The sequence below is a fragment of the Sus scrofa genome, chromosome 4 (assembly GCF_000003025.6).
Source record: "Sus scrofa isolate TJ Tabasco breed Duroc chromosome 4, Sscrofa11.1, whole genome shotgun sequence".
NCBI lineage: Eukaryota > Metazoa > Chordata > Mammalia > Artiodactyla > Suidae > Sus > Sus scrofa.
In genome coordinates this window covers 103766687-103778851 of record NC_010446.5, presented here as the reverse complement: position 1 = coordinate 103778851, position 12165 = coordinate 103766687, and the positions used below count along the sequence as shown (strand labels likewise).

General features: G+C 45.9%; 1 protein-coding gene across 1 annotated transcript in view; it reads left to right on the top strand.

Annotated features, from left to right (window-relative positions):
- Positions 1–12165, top strand: part of PTGFRN (prostaglandin F2 receptor inhibitor) — an 88186-nt gene that overhangs the window by 56341 nt on the left and 19680 nt on the right. Inside the window, exon 5 of the mRNA XM_013997237.2 lies at positions 10005–10430. Within this exon, the coding sequence (XP_013852691.2) occupies positions 10005–10430 (426 nt within the window). The remainder of the gene's footprint in view (positions 1–10004; positions 10431–12165) is intronic.

Here is a 12165-nt window from a genome sequence, read left to right as displayed (position 1 = left end):
TCACTCCTGAAACTCAAGAGCAGAGAGTCCTAAAAGCTAGGGGCATTCTTGTCCTTAGTTGCTTGGGGTTGGTGCCCTGAGTCCATGAGAGGTTGAAGCTGATTGAGGTCTTCTCAAGTTCCTTTGTGTTGACTAGACAGATCAGGCAGTGATATGAATGGGTCTGTCAAGTCCAAGAGCACTTGTAGCCACTGGGAGGGCTATGATTTTTTAGAGGGTAAGAAAAAGCCTCTTTACTTAGGATGTATGCCCTACTTTTGAAGGGAAAAAGATTTAAGTTGGCTTGCAAAACAAAGTCCAATTTAAAGCAAGAGACATAAAAATAAAATCAAGATCAAAAGGGGTAAAAAAAAATCAAAGAATAGATATTGCAAGATGGTTGGGATGAATCAGTTACTGCATTTGAGTACTGCATTTGCCTCTGAAGTTTTGGAGAGTTGAGGCAAAAAGCGATGTGATTATACAGTTCTCTGATGAAGGAAGACAAAAGAGAGACAAACTTTTTCTTGGCACTGAATTTATCATGTGCTTTTTTATTTAAGGGGCATTGGATAACATAATGGACAGTGCTTTTAACTGTTCTCTTACAAAAGGCTCTAAGTGATTGTTTAAATGGATGTTTCTTATATCCACTCCCTATAAAAGCTGAGGGTATAAATCTTAAGTGTGTGAAGAAGTTTCTGCAAGAAGCTGAGTTACTGTGGGGGACAAATGTTGCTTTGTGTTGATCCAATTTAGTATATGGCTAAAACTATAGAGAATCTGGAGGAATGGCTGGTTCATCTGCATATTAAGCCATCTTTCCCTGCTATCAGATGTCTTAAATGAGCCCTTGGCAAGAGTTGGATACTAATCAGTTCATGGTTGAGCGGTCTGCCCGAAGTCCCAGACTTCCGTGGTGTTAATTGGAGAGGGTTCCACGGGCTTCAGATGCGAGAGCCAGAGGAGGCAGAGCTGAGTTCTGCTGTTCAGGCTTAAGCACCTGATTTGCATTCTTCCCCACTCTGGGACCATCCCCTCTTCCAGCAGTGTGCCAGCGAGGAAGGTAATTATTTTTCTTTAAAAGGAGCTGTTAATCTGCTAAGTGTTTGGTAGAGACTTCACAATTCCTTGCCGCCTCTAGAAGACAGGATTTAGAGCTGCAGAGTTTTACAGGCAGCTACAATCAGCTGTCAGTCCGGGATTATCTCTGAAGGCAGAAGAGCTTTGGAGTCCAGCTCCACTACCTTCTAGGCGTGTTATCGCAGGTGTGTTGCTCAAGATGTCTGAACGTGGGTTTTCCCGGCTTCCTGGGATACTGCATCTAAGTGTTTAGCACAGTGCCTGGCACTTCAGTGTTCTGTACGTTTTCGTGGTGGCGGTGGTGACTGATTGGTGTTTTGGAGGCAGAGTCAAAATAGAACATGCCCTTCTTCACCAAGTTCTTAACCAGATAAGGCATAAAGGGTATGTTAGGGCTTAGAAAGCTAGGAATATGTGTGTCCAAAAAGGGGCTGAACTCACCACCCCTCGCCCCTTTCTTGCCTCCACCCCTAAGTCTGGTAATTCTCTCTTCCTTCTCTGGAGGGAGGGAGTGGGGATGATGGAAAAAAAAAGTGGAACGAATGTGTCACTTTGGACATTCGGGAAAAAAAAAAAAAAAAAGGCCTGCCCAGGCAAGATAATAAAACAGACATTATGTGGGGGCACAAGTATACCATTCAAATATGTTACCTTGATTGCTCTGAAATCACTAATGCTGAAGGCAACCTCATAATAATGGTTCTACTAAGTGTGACTCCCCCCCCCCGTAACAGTTCCTTATTTATAGCCTGTTCTGTGTAAATGTTAAAGAATATTTAATTGTTATATACACATGAGATTGTGGCAGCTCTCTGACAATTAATCGAGTCACCTAGCTGCCGCTAAAGTACCGCCCAGGAATTTTGTTGTGGCACCGTAGGTTAAGGATCCAGTGTTGTCGCTACAGTGGCCCAGGTCACTGCCATGGTGTGGATTCTTCCCAGGAACCTCCACAAGCCATGGTCAAGGCCAAAAAAACCAGTCCTGCCCAGTTCAAGAAAATAAAACCGGCATCGACAGACACAAGGGCCTGCCTTCTTTTTCTTCTAACTCCTGTGTGCAGCCTGTTCATCTAATTAACTCTACCCAGTTACCTAAATTTCAAAGAGGGTATTAGAACCTGACCCTCTTATGCACGTTCAGGATTAGGGCCTCAGCTGAATCATCACTCTTGTCTTCCGGGACGTGGCAGGCTTTGAGGAGGCATTGATAGCAGGGTGTGTAATGCAGTTGTGCAATTTGGCCCTGGTGGGAGCCAGGCCATGGAGCCAAAGCCTCTCTTGTGATTCTGCTCCCACACCCCATGCTGTCCTCAGTCTTTGAACTTACCTTCTTTGAGCTTTGATTTGATTTGATTTCTTTCATGTAGGAAATGTACGTGAAAATAGTACCTGTCCCATAAGGTCGTTCTGAGGATTAAATGAGGATGCAAGGAGAGTGGATACAGTGGTTCCTGTCATAAATGCCGGTTATGCAGATTGTTGTGCCTGCCTTATGGAACTGTTGTGAGAGTAAAAAGGGGTGATCTGTGAAAACCCTTAGGTCAGATCCCAGTCCACAGGAGGCACAAAATATCTGCTATTACAAATTAGCCAATAGTTCTGAAAAATTTTCATTGTTTTGAAAGTTGAGACAAAGGAGTCAAACGACCCATCATCACAAAACAAAGTCTTTCTGAGCGGGGATGGGAGTGGGTTTGCTTTGCAGCAGGCCGAAGCTTTAGGAGGAAGTGTGTATACGAGCAGGCTGTCCTGGGAGCCAGATTAGGGAGCAGATCCTTGGTTGGTTGGTTGATTGGTTTTTGGAGTTCCTGTCGTGGCACAGCAGAAACAAATTCAACTAGGAACCATGAGGTTGCAGGTTTGATTCCTGGCCTCACTCGGAGGGTTAAGGATCCGGTGTTGCTGTGAGCTGTGGTGTAGGTCACAGACTCAGCTCGGATCTGGCATGGCTGAGGCTGTGGCTGGCGACAACAGCTCCAATAGGACCCCTAGCCTGGGAACCTCCATATGCCATGGGTACGGCCCTAAAAAGGACAAAAGACAAAAAAAATTTTTTTTTCAAAGTATAATTGATTTACAACATCATGTTAGTTTCAGGTATACAGCACAGCAATTCAGTTAGACACACACATATAACATATACACACACAGATAAAATGTATTTTTTTTCAGATTCACTTCACTTACAGATTATTACAAAATACTGAGTAGAATTCCCTGTGCTATGCAGTAGGTCCTTGTTGGTTATCTATTTTATGTAGTAGTGTGTCTATGTTAATCCCAACCTTCAGATTAATCCCTTCCTCGCCCTCATTTCCCCTTTGGTAACCATAATCTTGTTTTCTCTGTTTTTGAGTCTGTTTCTATTTTGGAAATAAGCTAATTTGTATCTCTTTGCAGGGAGAGTCCACACATAAGTGGTATCATGATATCTGTCTTTCTCTGTCTGGCTTATTTTGTATGATACTCTCTAAGTCCATCTACAAATTGCTGCAAATTATTTCGTTCTTTTTTATGGCTGAGTAGTATTCCATTATATATACATACCACATCTTCTTTATCATTACTGTCTACAGATATTTAGGTTGCTTCCATAGTTTGGCTATTGTAAATAGTGCTGTTTGAACATTGAGGTGCATGTATCTTTTCAGGTTATAGTTTTGTCTAGATATGTGCCCAGGAGTGGGATTGCAGGATCATATGGTAGCCCTGTTTTTAGGTTTTGAAGGAGCCTCTGTGTTGTTCTCCACAGTGACTGTACCAATTTACATTCCCACCAGCAGTGTAGGGAGGTTCCCTTTTCTCCATAGCCTCTCTAGCATTTATTACTTGTAGACATTTTAATGATGGCTATGTAACCGATATGAGATGATACCTTATTATAGTTTTGATTTGCATTTCTCTACTAATTAACGATGTCAAGCATCTTTTTATATGCCTTTAAGGCACTTATATGTCTTCTTTGGAGAAATATCTATTTAGATTTTCTGCCTATTTTTTGATTGTGGTCTTTGTTTCTTTTGATATTGAGTTGTATGAGCTGTTTGTGTATTTTGGAGATTAATCCCCCGTTGTTTGCATCATTTGCAAATATTTTCTCACATTCTGTAGAATGTCTTTATTTATGGTTTCCTGTGCTGTGCAAAAGATTTTAAATTTAATTAGGTCCCATTTGTTTATTTTTGCTTTTATTTCCATTACTCTAGGAGGTGGATCTGAAAAGATATTGCTGTGGTTTATGTCGGAGAGTATTCTGCCTGTATTTTCCTCTAAGAGTTTCATAGTATCCAGTCTTACATTTAGGTCTTTAATCCATTTTGAGTTTATTTTTGTGTATGGTGTTAGAGAGTGTTCTAATTTCGTCTTTTACATGTAGCTGTCCAGTTTTCCCAGCACCACTTATTGAAGAGACTGTCTTTTCTCCGTTGTATATTCTTGCCTCCTTTGTCATAGGTTAATTGACTATAGATGTGTGGATGTATTTCTGGGCTTTCTATCCTATTCCATTGATCTGTATTTCTGTGTTTGTGCCAGTACTATACTCTTTTGATGACTGTAGCTTTATAGTATAGTTTGAAGGCAGGGAGCCTGATTCCTCCAGCTCTGTTTTTCTTGCTCAGGATTGCTTTGGCTATTTGGGGTCTTTCCTGTTCCCATAGAAATTAAATAATTTTTTGTTTGAGTTCTGTGAAAAATGCCACTGGTAATTTGATAGGCGTTGCATTGAATCTGTAGATTGTCTTAGATAGTATACTCATTTTGACAATAATGATTCTCCAGTTCAAGAACACGGTATATCTTTTCATCATTTGTGTCATCTTTGATTTCTTTTATCAGTGTCTTATAGTTTTTGAAGTACTGGTCTTTTGCCTCCTTAGGTAGGTTTATTCCTAGGAATTTTATTCTTTGCGGTGTGATGGTAAATGGGATTTCTTCCTTAATTTCTGTTCTGATATTTCATTCTTAGCTATAGAAATGCAACAGATTTGTATGTATTAATTTTGTATCCTGCAGCTTTACAGAACTCATTGATGAGCTCTAGTAGCTTTCTGGATGTGCTTTAGGATTTTCTATGTATAGTATCATGTCATATGCAAAGAGTGACAGTTTTACTTCTTCTTTTCCAATTTGGGTCCCTTTTATTTCTTTTTCTTCTCTGATTGCTGTGGCTAGGACTTCCGAAACCATGTTGAATGAAAATGGTGAGAGTGAACAAACTTATCTTGTTCCTGATCTAAGTCCTGGCCTCAGTAGTCTGTGAAAGGGCTTACAATGTAGGTGGGTTGTTTGTTTAATTTACGCAGAGGTAGAAACCACCACCAACTTCAATGTTTCGCCAATCTTACTTCATCCCTCTTCCCTCCCCTCTACACATAACACACACACACTCACACCCACACCCACACACCAGCTCTCCTTTTCTCTCCCTCACCCTCTTTTTTTTCTTGCTGGAAGAATTTAAAACACATCCCAGACATCATGTCATTTTGCCATTAAATACTTTAGTTTGCATCTTTAACTGATAAGCATTTTTAAAACACAACCACCATTACGTTCTTAGATGATTTCCTGATGAGATCAAGCAGAATATAGCAGTAATCAGTAGTGGAATGCTTATGCCGTAAATGAGCATTTTTATGCAAAATATTAAATTTAGTTCAATTCAGCAAGCATACAAGTCTTTTATGTGCAAGGCACTGCATGCATAGCTCATACAGATGAATAAAATAGGAGGTCCCAGACCCTGCAAAGATCCCTATAGAAGTTCCTGAGACAGACAGACATGTAAGTGAAGTTCAAGGCAATGTTCAGGTAAAACCCTTAGGGAGCAGGGAGCCTGGTGAGTGGTAGGTTCTCTGTGAATGTTTGCTGAATAAGAAGTAGAGAGAGGTGGGGCAGGCTAGTGAGTTTAAGGAAGCCTTCTTTGTAAGGTTGGAGGGGTGACCTGGGAGACTCTGTGCGTCATGGACCTTGAGGAACAGGCCCAATCTCTGCCAACAGTTTTTTAAATTGTGCAACAGCCATAAAGGAAGATTTCCACACAGGCACCAAAACAAAGAAACAAGAACCCACGCACACTCCTACCATTCTGACGTGGTGGAATCATGTCTTTTCTAGGAGTATAGATCTGAAGGCAACCTCCAAGGCTGGTGGATGGTTCAAATGACCTTGGCACATCCTTTAAATCATTAGGACTTTCGCTTGTACATTCACAAGAATCCACTTTGTTTGTGTTTGCCTTATGGCCCTCCTCTTGGGGGCCCGAGATTTAGTTTTAACAGAGAACAAGGAGACCAACCAGTCAATGAAGAGATTTTTCTCTTCTGCGAAGCTGGAAGTCCTATGACTAGGTGCACATGTGCTGCAACCCCTGTACTCTCCTTTCTCCACGTTTGGACACGCAGATGTAAAGAGATCCATCTGGAGGCAGGGGAGAGAGTAGGATGGGAGGACCTGTTCAGTCATTGGCTCAGTGCCTTTCTGAGCAGGCGTCCTGGGTGCTAAGGCAGAGGACGTGATGAACGAATGGCGACAGGTGCCACCAGAGTAGAGTCTAGAGTGCATACATAAGGGCAGGGGGTGGCAGGGCTGGACGGAGGGGTTAGACTCATACCGTACAGGGCTGGCAGGGTCAGGCTGAGGAGCGTGTTCTTAACTCAGGAGATGAGAGGAAAAGCACAGGAGGTTTCCTGAACGGGTGACCTGCTGGTGGACTGAGCTGGAGGTGGGTTGGCAGGTTATTCGAATAGTCTGAGCTGGAGGCAGGGGCCAGGATGAGTCAGTGGTCGTGAGGTTTTCCTATTAATGCAAAAATATTTACAGAGCACCTACTGTGTGTGAGGCCTGGAATGGGGGAAACGGAAGCGACCCCGAGGAGGTGGAATTGTGAGACTTAGGCACCATCTGACTGGATCGTGGGAGATGCCACAGTTTCCAGAGTGGGGACAGGAGAGTGGACAGTGGGAGTGTTGTACCAGGAAGAGCAGTGGTGGGAAAGTGAGGAGGACAAGCCGGCTGTGTTTGGCGTGAGGTTTTAGCTGTGCGTGTGTGTGTGTGTGTGTGTGTGTGTTTGCGTGCATGTGTGCGTGAGTGGTGTGTCTGTGTCCGTCTCTCTGCTCCCCTGCTCTGGCCCCAGCTCTTTTTTAGACTCCAAGTAAACGCTGGCACAGAGCTGTGGCCTTGGCATCTTGACTTGGTGTCTCCGTGGCATCTCAAGAACATATTTGCAGCCCTGTTCACCTCACTACCCCACCCACCTCTGCCAACACACGCCCCCTCCCCAACACACACACACACACACACACACACAGATATGCATGCATACACACACACACACACACACACACACACACACACACACACACTCACAAACCGGGCATCGATCTGAGCACTTGAACATATAGTTTAACTATTAACCCTCACAATAACTACGCTTTGCGGTAGTTAGTGTTATTCTTCCCATTACACAAATGAGACAGCAGAGAGGTAAAGCAACCTGCCCAGGGTCACACAGCAAACCATGGCAGAGCCAGCATTCAGACACAGTCTGGCTTTCAGACCCCTGGCTCCTCACCGCTGCCCTTTACTGCCTCACGGTTTGTTGTTCAGGGTAATGTGGTGACACACACGAAGGGTCCTTGGAATGGAGTCAGGGCTCCCCTAGTGACAGCGACTGCTGCTGCTCCGTGAAGACACTTGATGACATGCTGTTCCCAGTTGGTCCTGACAGGAGTGGTAAGGACGGTTTGACTGTCCGCACAGCCAGTTCAAGTCTGTCCCTTCCACATCAAATGAACTTAATGGTCCTTGACTGTCCCCAGCTGTTATGCCAGAGTCCGACCTGAGGAAAGGGTCTGAACCCCTGGGCGTGGGGGAGGTTGGGACTACCTTCTGCACGTGATGGTGTAGACGCATTTCAGGGTCTGCTCCACAGCCAGCAGTTGCTGGAGAGGCATTGTGTGTCAGCGCTTTGCCCAGGGGCAGCTGGCCCCCCAGCTGTGCATCAGCACATTCATTCACCTGTGAAAGCAGGTGGCAGAGGACGTCCCTGCATCCTCTGGCCCTTCTACAGCCCTGCAGCACTGAGGGCTCGCTCACTGGCGGGCAGAGCCGTGCTCGTTCAGCGTTATGGCCCAGGGTCCAGCCTCGCTTGCCCTTAAATGCTTGTGCAGATGACATTTGAGGGAATTAGGATTTTGCGTTCTTTCCATTTCCTGGCCACTGAATCATTCTCGGGGAAATCATGATGTTATACATTTCATCAGAGGTGTAAATCACAAAAGAACAGTTCCTTGACCTCAGCAGTTTATAATTTGTATGAGTCATGAACAGAAGCAATGTTGAATAAAACTAAACTGTTTGATGGAGGTGACGTGTATATGGTGTTAGCAACTGGAAAGTTCCATTTAGGTACAATTATTTGTCTCTTGGCAGGCATAGTGCTACAGAAGAAAAGTGTAGCCTTTTCTAAAAGTCTTAGCACTGAGGCAGCAAACATTTACTGAGTGACTGCTGCATACAAGGTGTGTATTTGGAGCTTGAGGACAAGACCTTCAAGCAAGGAGTGCTAGCAGAGTGGGATAACTGCTGTATAAAAGTGTGATATACATGGCTTATGGGAGCACAGAGAAAGGGTGTCACACTTTGGGGACGCAGGAGGTGGCACTGGAGAATGAGAGCAAGTTTGCAGGGCAGTCAAGAAGAAGCCCACTGGAGTTCCCGTCGTGGCTCAGCGGTTAACGAATCCGACTAGGAACCATGAGGTTGCGGTTCGATCCCTGGCCTTGCTCAGTGGGTTAAGGATCTGGCGTTGCCGTGAGCCATGGTATAGGTCACAGACTTGGCTCAGATCCCACGTTGCTGTGGCTGTGGTGTCGGCCGACGGCTACAGCTCCAATTAGACCCCTAGCCTGGGAACATCCATATGCCGTGGGAGTGGCCCCAGAAAAGGCAAAAAGACAAAAAAAGAAGAAGAAAGGGCACTGCAAAAGGTCACCCCGTGGTGCAAGACTGCTGAGCGGAGAACTTCAGATTATTAGGTGTGACGTGCAGAGAGGGTGACCGTAGAGGAAAGGAAGCAGTGAAGGGGCTCCAATACCAGTTCCTGGGAGGCCTTGAGATGGGGAGTTGCAGAAATGGATTAAATCAAAGCAGTGAACCTCACAGGAGGAGGGGTCTTTATATAAGTGCAAGATAACAAGACTGTGACAGTGGCAATGGGGACCCTGGGAGAGCGCTGGCTTCCCTCCCTCCCTCCCTCATCAGAACGTGTGCCTGGCAGGAAGCGGGGTGGTCAGAGGGAGTGGATTTCACTAGAGCCTGGATCACAGTGAGCTGGCTTCAAGGCCGGCAGAATCAACTGGTAGAGTTACACGTATCAGTGAAAAAAACATTGTTTGAGGAATTTGAGGATGACAGTACACAGGGGAAAGATGACCTAAAGGCCTTGCATTTGGGACAAAGCCAGGGATGCCCAGAACCTGAGCCTTGGTGGGTTGACTGGTATGGGTTTCCCAGTGCTGCTCCACTGGGGGTTTTGAAGCCCTCTGTACGTTGCTTGGCACACCAGTGAAGACCTTGCTAGAATGTGGACCCTTAGCTTCTCAAGAGAGTCTTCTCAGAAGACTGCAACCTCCTGGAGAAACTAACAGCTGACCCCAACCCTCTGGAAAGATCAAGGCTTTAGGTAGGGACTTTGGCTTCCAGGCCTAGGAGGTTTTCTTGGGGGGCATGTGTTGAGAATTGTTTTGCAAAACCAGACTCTTACAGGATCCTTCCCGTGCAATGCAGAGACTCATTCCCACTGCTGCAGTCAATACTATGGGCATTTCATTGTCAGGACAAGAGTAGTGCTTGTGTTGTTCTTTTTGCTAAGTTCTGGTAAGTTTCTCTGTCTAATTTTTTTTTTTTTTTTTAAATCCTGGCCCCTCTCTTGTTCAGAACCAGACTATCAGGTGTACCTGAATGCCTCTAAGGTCCCTGAGTTCTCAGACGACCTCACCGAGCTGGAATGCCGGATAGTGGACATGAAGAGCACAGAGGCGGGCATCCGTTTCACGGTGTCCTGGTACTACAGGTTGAACCGGCGCAGCGATGACGTGGTGGCCAGCGAGCTCCTTGCAGTCATGAATGGGGACTGGACGCTGAAGTATGGAGAGAGGAGCAAGCAGCGGGCCCAAGACGGAGACTTCATTTTTTCTAAGGAGCATGCGGACACATTCAATTTCCGAATCCAAAGGACTACAGAGGAGGACAGAGGCAATTATTACTGCGTTGTGTCTGCCTGGACCAGACAGCGTAACGACAGCTGGGTGAAGAGCAAGGATGTCTTCTCCAAACCTGTCAACATATTTTGGGCATCAGAAGGTAGGCGCTTTTTTCTTATTCATATACATCTTGGTTTAGTTTGCCTTAAGTCATCCCACTGTGCCTTTTCAGAAGCACAGTCATCTTGCAGGTTTCCATTTACATTGGGAGTGCAAAAAACACATGCTCAAGTGACTGTCCCTCCCATCCTCAGCATGAACCCATTTACAATGATGATGCTGAGAATGGTACGTCCTAACGAGGGGGCTGGGGCTTGGTGGGTGATAGAGGATCATCGGGGGGGAGCTCTCAGTGTGCCTAGTGTAAGCCGTCGACACTAATGGGTGGTCTTAGACCAAGCTTCACACGGGCCTCCATGAGTTCCCGCTGGATGCAGGCACCTTTGAGAGGCCCCAGAGTGAGTGGGGAGCCCCACGCTGCTGCAGCTGCCCCTGAGCGGCCAGTCATCCCTTCAGAGACATTGTTCCTAGGGAGAGCTGACGGGAACTGAAGGCCAGCAGTGTCTTTGATGCGTGTCCTCCCGCATACTCAGAGCACTGGCTGCCTGGGGACATCAAACTTGTCAAGCCTTTGATCCTTGATGTGGTCTGTCACCACAGCACGGCCGGGCCTCCTAGGTCCTCCTTCATGCTCTGGATGTAAAGCACCCCACGGCCCTCTGCACGCTTCTGTTGTCTCATTGCCTCGCCTTGGATACCCCCAGACGGAGCCCTCTAGAACTTGGCAAAACCTTCTGTTTCCTGACCATTTCTGAACATTCCTTTCTCTTTCTCACACTAAACCTAACCCACCTCGATCTCCCCGAGGACACTGTTTCCTTTGGAGCCTTCCCGGGTGGTGCTGGTTTCTTGCCACCCTCCTCGTGTAGCTGAGTCTGATGGAGCGGGTGCCCTCCTTGTCCCTCACTGCAGCCTCCAGGCCCTTTGGCTCCTCCCAAGAACATCCAGCTCATTCCACCTCCTGTCATTGCCGTCACCTGTTGACTCCTGGGTCCTCCTCATTCATTCTTTGAAGGTGCTGACTTTTGTTTCGCAGCCACTTTCTCCAGCTCGCCTGTCTCACTAGCTTCACTATCCTTGTAGGCGCTGGGTCACGTGTGGCTGCATATTGGAATCACCGAAGGAGCTTTAAAAAAAGACTGATGCTTGAGTCCCACAAGAGATTCTGTTTTAATTGGCCTGAGGTTACATGCGATCTGGGCATGGGAATTTTTAGATGCCCCTGGACGGTTCTCCTGTGCACCTAAGGTTGAGAAGCCTTTCATTCTCAGCCAGGCGGAGGCCCTCCTCTCCAGTCATCATGACCTTTGTCCTATTTTGATGATTCACTCCCAGGCTCACACCCTGCACTAAGACGATTTACTTCTGATAGCTGAGAGCCCTCGTGTTCTCAGTGCCAAGCAGTTTATCCTCCAGACGCACCTCCTTATCTTTCTAGATCACTCCCATTGTTTCCTGTTGGCCTGTTGACATGCTGTTCATTCTCTTGTTTTTTTTTTTTTTTTTTTTTTAATTAAAGCTAAACTGATTTAGCTCTCACCGCCCCCTCCATCTTTCTGTTCCCCACCCCCCTTGCCCACCCCTGTGTCTCTTTCCTTTGGTAGCCAAAGGATGTGTCTATATTCAGTGTTCCCAATTTCTCTCCTCCTTTTCTCTGATCTGCTCTAGTCTGGCTTTTAGTCCAGCTGCTCATATTAAGATTACTAGTGATTCACATATTGCAAAATCCAACGGCTAGTCATTTTACTTGACTGAGCAGGATTTAACTAACACAG